We start from the raw sequence: 7,960 nt of genomic DNA on the forward strand, positions 1-7,960 counted from the left end.
GGATATGTTGAGATAGTAATTGAAGCAAAGGAAGTTTGATTAGGGGCAAAGAAGTTGAATATTTTGATATGTTTTCCCAAACAGATACCATGCTGATATTTAGAATTAGAGAAAAAATAACGATAAACAAACATAACAAGAAGATGATAGGTAAAGAGATATCAGAGAAAAAGAACAATTTGGAGATGTATTGGATATGTTGAGATAATAATTGAAGCAAAGGAAGTTTTTTTTTTTTTTTTTTTTTGGTCGGTCAAGCAAAGGAAGTTTGATTTGGGGTAAAGATGTTGAAAATTTTGATATGTTTTCCTAAATAGATACCGTGTTGATATTTAGAATCAGAGAGAAAATAACAGTAAAGTGTTTGTGGTGGCTTATCTCCAATTAAGATTATATCACATGTATTTATAAGAGTGACTAATTACAGTTTGGACATAAATAGAGACATAATTAATATATATATATATATAAATTACACATTAATAGTTAATGCACCTAAAGTGCTCTTTGATTTGTTTACGTAACAATGTAGGGATAGGTTGTACCTATTGTTGTGTTTTGTGTCTTGATTTTAGCCAAACTTAAAAAGATCTGACCCAAATCTAATCCCCACGATGCAACTGATCATCATATGAAAAGATCCATAAGAATTACAAAAATGAAAAACAAGTGCAACCCTGAGATAAATAATACCATTAACTTTTGTGTTATGCATTGCAATAAATTTCATCATCAATTCTTAAACGAAATAGAAGACGAAAACCCATTTGCAACTCCATAATTAGATGGAGTTTTCGGATTCACATGAAGGCAAAGAGGATACACCAGGAAGCTTCCCACAATCATATCCTATAAAACCATTCACTACTCTACCCAAGAGGAGCCCATAGAATACGACATCTCTTAGGAACCTCATGAATTGACTAGACCCATCTTGTTGCACCCATCCCAACAAGTACGATGTTGTTATCAGTGTCGCCGCCCTCGATCTCCTCTCCTTTGCGTACCTCCCAATAGCAAATCCGATATCTCTGGTCACCAGTTTGCCGTGCTTGGCAATTGAGTCCCCGAGGTGCCTACCCAATGCCACCGCATCCTCGAGAGCCAAACGCCCCCCTAGCCCAAGTCGGGAGTCATCGGGTGCATTGTCTCCAGCCACCGTGACATTTGATCGGACTAGGTTTCCAAACAAAATGTCCCAAGGATATCGGAACATCAGTGGCGCCCATGTCAAACTCAAAAGATCGGAGTGCTTGACGACATCGAGGTACACGGGTTGGAAGTCCTTTGCCAAATTTTCCATCACCTTCCTTTGTATCATTTCTGGATCTGCTCCTTTTTCCATACCTTTATGAATGGAAACGTTAGGGATCAAGGAGGATTAGTAAGCTACTATTGAAGGAGCCATCGTAACCTCAGCGGAAGATAAAGTGGAATATATATGGTACCTTTAGGAGGACACACCGCTATGAAGAACCAGAACACTTCCTTATCATTGAGAGCAATAAAAACCTGCCCTCTTGCCCACATTCACAAAATGTTGAAACACATGGCCATGGTCAAAACCATGACCCTTTGGGAATACGGACAACCACGTACTGCCGACCGGCCTGAATAGATTGGCGGGCAAAGTCCAAGCCAATGGGCCAAGATAGAGTGCACGCCATCGTATCCTATAACAACCTACATGTATAGTACTTACAGTGTGGATAAGTTAAAGTCATTAAGTTAACCTCATCATATTTGAATTCAAAAGAAGGTTCTCTAGAAATTGTAGGGACAAGCTCATGCTTGGCAGCGTCAATTCCAGTGCAGGAAGCCAAATAGAAGTACGAATTGGGAGTTGCCGCAAGAGCAGGCTGTATCCGGTTCACGGGCTCTGCGACTGAACGGAACTCCAAAGTTCCAACACATGTCGATGGAAGAAGGGGAGTGAAAACCATGTGATTTCGGGGGGAAACGCACACGATATCATATATGCTCATATCAAGCCCCTTCATAAACAGGCAAGCCGCCCAACCGGTACCAAGAACGACCACCCTTGGCTTTTCTCCAGGCTTAGTCGGTTCAAGACCTGGATATCTGTCCCTCTCATATTCAGAATCGGACTCTGCCAATGCCCTCTCGCGACGGGAAATTGATCAAGTGGGGTTGTCCTAATTCCTCTGCTCCAGTTACTAGCATAATCTAACTTACTCGATGGTAAGCGGTCGAAAAATCCCTTCTCATGGGGAAACTTTTGAAAGAAGAAAAGGAAAATGAATTCGCGAGTAGTACTCTAAAATTTCTTCTTTTCCATCTGCAAGGCTCCCAACAGCACCTCCTGTTCTTCTCAGGTTGCCCCGAACAATTCTTGCAAATGCCATAGAGCAAAACACTAATAATTCAAATGCAAGTCAATAGCCTGGATCTTTAGGCCTATTGATGAAATTGCACCTGAGAGAAAAGAGAGGCTTGGGCTTAATGCTATAAGAAAAGCAGAAAGATGTAGAGAAAGATTATGCAATCACTCCATGATATCAGGAGGAGGTAAAGACAACATGTAGAACAATTGGAGTTTGGTCCAAGCAAAATGAAGACAACTAATTGGTGTGTGACAACTATTTCTTCAATGACTTCTAAGACAAAAACAAGAAGCCAACTTAGCTTGAGGCTTGGGCTTAACCGCCGTCTTCGCCCACTTCTCCTCTGGCCTCCATAGCCTCTGCCCGCCTCCTCCCTGTCCAACTCCTCCCGCGCCCCCTGCGCCGGTGGAGGTCGAGGCCCCCCGCCGCATGGACAACCCGCGCCGCCACCTCGCCCGCTGCCTCTGCCGACCACTTGGATTCAACACCTGAGACTTGAGCTCGAATGACGGAGGACCGAGACGGCAGTGAGGCGGTGGTGGAAGGCGATTCACGGGGGTTAAAGTTGACGACAAGTCTGAGTTGATGTATGTCTGTTGTCGTGAAGAGAAAAAAAAAAATAAAAAGAAAAAAAATCAAAGGGAGAAAGGATGCAGGGGCTTCCGGTGGGTGGGTCCGAATGTGACTGTGCCACTTTGGCGGTCACAACTCAATTAAATTCTTGAAACTCACTCATATCGGGGTATAAACTTTATTTCTCACATACATCATATACATGTAATTTTACCTTTAGTGATTGAGGAAATATATCACTAAAATCACGTATCATACTCTATTTTATTCATTAATAAAAATTAAACTTTATATTTATCAATGAATCACATTTTAATAATATTTATGTAATAACATACATGTAAACCAACATATGTATTTCCAAAATCACATAAAAATGCAAGAAAAATATGCGAAAATATACTAAAAATACACGTATTTAGGGTTTCGTATGCATTTTCACATCTATAAAATCATCAAACATATAAATAAATACACCACAACATAGAGAATAATCATACGAACCAGTAGCCGCAAACCGTGCGCCCGCACGCGCCGCCTGAGTGCACGACGCGTGGAGCACACGCGCGACCGTAAAGACCCCTCAGATCCAGTCCGACCGGTTCCTGGCTCGACCGTCCGGTCCAACCGTCTGATCCAATCGGTTGACCGGTTTGGTCCACGGTTGACTAGTTCGGGCGGGTCAATGGGTCGTGTCAGCCCCAAGGTCGTTGACGACATTGTGACAACCGCCCTTGTGCGTGCAACACACGCATGAGCGGCGCCTGCGCGTGGGTCGGATATTGAATGGTTTTGGATAGGATTGACGTGGCATTACTCGTGCACTTGAATGGCCTGAAACAACGAAGAAATGGTAAGACAATGGAGGAAAATCAAAGGAAGCAGGGGGAGGGAGCAAGAGATAGATCGATCTTGGATCGTCGGGTTAGAAAAGAAAGAAAAGAAAAAAAAAATCCTCTAATGTTAAATTTCTCCTTTTTTTCAAAATGTTAAATTAAATCTCGATATCACATGAAATTTTATGAAAAGAAATTATGAATTTAAACTCGATGGTTTGCCTCACGACAATCGAAGGAGTTTTCCTCGTGACTTGGTAACAGGCGCTCCAAAGGGCCAAGTATCAAGACCAAGCATGCATGGAAAGTCATCTTTTTTTCTCAAGATTATTTTATTCGCTTATACTGTCAAAGAAAATACAATGTATGACTTGCTGTATTTTAGTGCACCGTTCATGAAAAAAAAAAGTGGGAAATCTCTTTTTGTTTGAAACTTAAAGAAGAAGGTCAAGGGTGAACAAGTTATATTTGGTTAGCCTTTATTTAAATTTCACGTAATTAAAAAAATAAAATAAAAGATCTTGAAACCAAATGAAATATAATTATCGAATTGCTACTTTAAAAAAAAAAGGAATCACGCGAAGAAAGAAAAGTCCATGTTTGCAAACGTCTGTGCTCTTGCGTTTCGCCTTCTGCACAAGAAGGTCCGGAGGGCGGCGCCCAGGACGCCAAGAGACCATTAAGCCCTCGGCTCTTCACCTCGGCCAAGAAGTCAAGGGGAGGGTAATTATGGGATTTCTCCTCCTGATTCCTCCCCCCGGCCCCCAAAAAGTAAAAAACAATCACGAGGTCAAAAGTGGGGAAGACAATAATGTTTGACGGCGGCGCTTGGTTGGAATTTAAGAAAAAGCTATTCGGTCTGCCAATGACAGAAGGCACTTCAATCCAACGAATCTTGTTACTTAATTATAATTTTTATTAAATACATCAAGAAAAGTACGGTATTAATTGAGAATCCGCATATCCACCACACTATCAAATAAATATCAACCCAAACTTAAAAAGATCCTACCCAAACCTAATCCTATGATGCTCTTGATCATCAAGTGAAAAGATTCATACAAAATAAATAAAAAATAAAAAAAACAAGTGCAACCCTGAGACAATCAATACGATGAACTTTTGTGTTATGCATTGCAATGAATTTCATCATCGATTATTAAATAAAATAGAAGACCAAAATCCGATTGCAACTCCATAACTAGATGGAGCTTTCAGATTCACATTAAGGCAAAGGGGAGACACCATGAAGCTTCCCACAATCATATTTTGCAATACCTTTCACCACTCTACCCAAGAGGAACCCATAGAATACATCTCTTAGGAACCTCATGAATCGATTAGACCCATCTTGTTGCACCCATCCCGACAAGTACGATGCTGTTATCAGTGTCGCCACCCTCAATCTCCTCTCCTTTGCGTACCTCTCTATAGCAAATCCGATGTCTCCGGTCACCAGTTTGCCGTGCTCGGCAATGGAGTTCCCGAGGTGCCTACCCAATGCCACCGCATCCTCGAGAGCCGAACATCCCCCCTGGCCCAAGTCAGGAGTCATCGGGTGCATAGCGTCTCCAGCCACCGTGACGCTTGATCGGAATAGATTTCCGAATAGGATGTCCCAAGGATATCGGAACATCAGGGGCGCCCATGTCAAACTCGAAAGATCGGAGTGCTTAATGACATCGAGGTACACAGGTGGGAAGTCCTTCGCCAAATTTTCCATCACCTCCCTTTGTATCATTTCTGGATCTGCTCCTTTTTCCACACCTTTATAAATGGAAGCGTTAGGGATCGAGGAGGATTAGTAAGCTAGTATTGAAGGAGCCATCGTGGTTGGGAATCTCAGCAGAAGATAAAATGCAGTATACATGGTACCTTTAGGAGGACACGTGGCCGCGAAGAACCAATACACTTCCTTATCATTGAGAGCAATAAAACCTGCCCTCTTGCCCACATCCACAAATTGTTGAATCGCATGGCCATGGTCAAAACCATGACCTTTTGGGAACACAGACAACCCACGCACTGCTGACCGGCCTGAATAGACCGGCGGGCGAAGTCCAAGCCAACGGGCCACGATAGAGTGCACGCCATCGCATCCTATAACAACCTACATGTATAATATTTTCAGTGTGGATAAGTTAAAGTGAATAAGTTACCTCATCATATTTGAATTCAAAAGAAGGTTCTCTAGAAATTGTAGGGAACCTTAGACTTTATGATGGTCCCATCATCGAGCATGACAATACAAATGGACAAGCCGTGTTCTACTTGGGTTTCGATGGAAGTTATCTTGGAAGAGAATCGAATGCTATTTGGAGGAAGCTCCTCAGCCAGAACTTCCAACAAGACTTTTCGATGGACTGCTCTTGGTTGGGCTCCATTCCTGCTCAATCCAAATGGAATGATTTTCTATCCTTGGAATACAAAATGACATGCATAAAATAATAACATTTGTTGTGGGAGAAAAAAACAAACAGTCGAAGTATAAGATAAACAGGACAAGAAAATAAATTGAATATTGAATTTACATGACTCAGTCAAGGAGATAACTCCACACGAAAAATGACACAAGACCCACTAACGAAAATTATAATTACAATTGAGTTAATTAAACACTCTCATTGTTCTCTCAATGAGGGTTGCTCTTCACGAAAAAAGACCCCTTTTAAAATAGGAAATTTCTTAGGGAATTATACTTAATCTAGGAAACCTAGTTGGATCAAGTTCTCTTTACGAGTCTCAAATTCTAGACATATTTTCAACAACGTAATAGAATAGATTTCCCAATTCTATCTAACAAAAGGAGTATTATATTTTCAAACTCTATTATTGATGATCTTCTTAAAAGATGAGTTGTCAAAATAGCGGCTAATAGTCCCATTCATGGTATATTTCTAACGGTCATTTGTATCATTTTGTGCAAAATAAAACATATAGTAACCAATTACAAGAAATTAATCAGTCTGAAACATTAAACGGTATATTAAGGAAACAAAGATGATGGAAAGGTAGGTAGCATATATGAGAGGAAATTTGAGATTCGCCTGTTGCCTGGATAATGCACTTCTTGAATCGATTTAGTCTTGACATCAGTTATGGATCCCCTGACCAAGTACAAAACAAAACAAAACAAAAAAGAATATTAATAAGTAAATTTTTTTTTTTTCATCATTGAGAAATTGTAGGACAAATCAAGGTCCAGCATCCTGGATCAATAACCGATTTAAGAAGCTCCCAAAACAGCGAATCCTAAAATCAAATTAACAAAGTACAAAACCAATGTAGAGCTTATCTTTCTACTCAGTATATCTTGCTTGAAAAGCCTATTGCTCTTTCTCACTGATATTGCACTTTTTCCCTTCATTTGATGAATATCTAATTAGTTATTTTATTCTAAGCATTAATCGCATTAGCAACCTCAATAGGTAAATTTCACGGTGCACTTTACAACTGGGAATGATCTCAATTTTCATGATTTTCTCCCCGTGCAAGATGTGTGACCACTTTTTGACCAATTTTTTTAATACCTAACTAACACAGTTTGTTAATAACCAAAAAAAAAAAAAAAAAATTGCATCATATGAAGGTCTAGTCACTGCGATTGAAATGGGTTTTGATTTTTTTAACTACTTTTCACTATAAAAGTGATTTACTTTGAGTTGGTTTTATCCCCAACGAGCTAGCACAAGATTAGGAATATTTAATATCTTCTAAAAGATGCTTACACTAATTCAGCATCAATCAAATTTGAGTGCTGTCATCTTTAATAGCAGAGAAATCACGCATTTAACTCTCGATCTGTACATGATTGTTGAACTAAAGATTGGACCGAGTTTTAATACTTCGAAACGATAAAACATTCCGCAATAATCAGACATCTGTTTTCAAGAGCAAAGAGCGAACAAGGACCTCACTTTTCCATAGGAGTGTACAGGGCTGCGAGCTTGTCCGAAACGCCGAGTGCATCGAGCGCAACCCACGCATTAGCAAAGAGACCGAGACCCGCACCGGTCGTTCGGAGCTCCTCCGATCTCTCAAGGACGAGGGCTCGGACACCGACCTTCTTAAGGGCCACTGCCGTCGCCAGACCTGCGATGCCGGCACCGACTATCACCACCTCCTCCATGTATGGTCGTGTTCTACTTCGAGCTTGTGAGAGTGCGCACGTGTGCTTTTTGTGTTTTATTCGGATAAGGAATCCTT

General features: G+C 40.8%; 2 protein-coding genes and 1 pseudogene across 2 annotated transcripts; all 3 read right to left on the bottom strand.

Moving 5' to 3' along the window:
• Window positions 1-2,986, bottom strand: part of LOC104447285 — a 36,541-nt pseudogene extending 33,555 nt beyond the window's left edge.
• Window positions 767-1,574, bottom strand: LOC108959617 (monooxygenase 2-like). The gene is made up of 2 exons (XM_018873486.2): window positions 1,449-1,574; window positions 767-1,347 (listed from the first exon to the last, which is right to left on the bottom strand). The coding sequence occupies exons 1-2, from the start codon at window positions 1,528-1,530 to the stop codon at window positions 782-784; spliced, it is 648 nt and encodes a 215-aa protein (XP_018729031.2). The 5' UTR covers window positions 1,531-1,574; the 3' UTR covers window positions 767-781.
• A 1,869-nt stretch (window positions 2,987-4,855) lies between the features above and the next one.
• Window positions 4,856-7,960, bottom strand: LOC104445324 (monooxygenase 2). Its single transcript, XM_010059178.3, has 5 exons — window positions 7,672-7,960; window positions 6,802-6,861; window positions 5,963-6,140; window positions 5,630-5,864; window positions 4,856-5,521 (listed from the first exon to the last, which is right to left on the bottom strand). Exons 1-5 carry the CDS (start codon window positions 7,881-7,883, stop codon window positions 4,980-4,982), a joined length of 1,227 nt encoding a protein of 408 aa, XP_010057480.2. The 5' UTR covers window positions 7,884-7,960; the 3' UTR covers window positions 4,856-4,979.

Source organism: Eucalyptus grandis, chromosome 5, assembly GCF_016545825.1.
Source record: "Eucalyptus grandis isolate ANBG69807.140 chromosome 5, ASM1654582v1, whole genome shotgun sequence".
Taxonomy (NCBI): domain Eukaryota; kingdom Viridiplantae; phylum Streptophyta; class Magnoliopsida; order Myrtales; family Myrtaceae; genus Eucalyptus; species Eucalyptus grandis.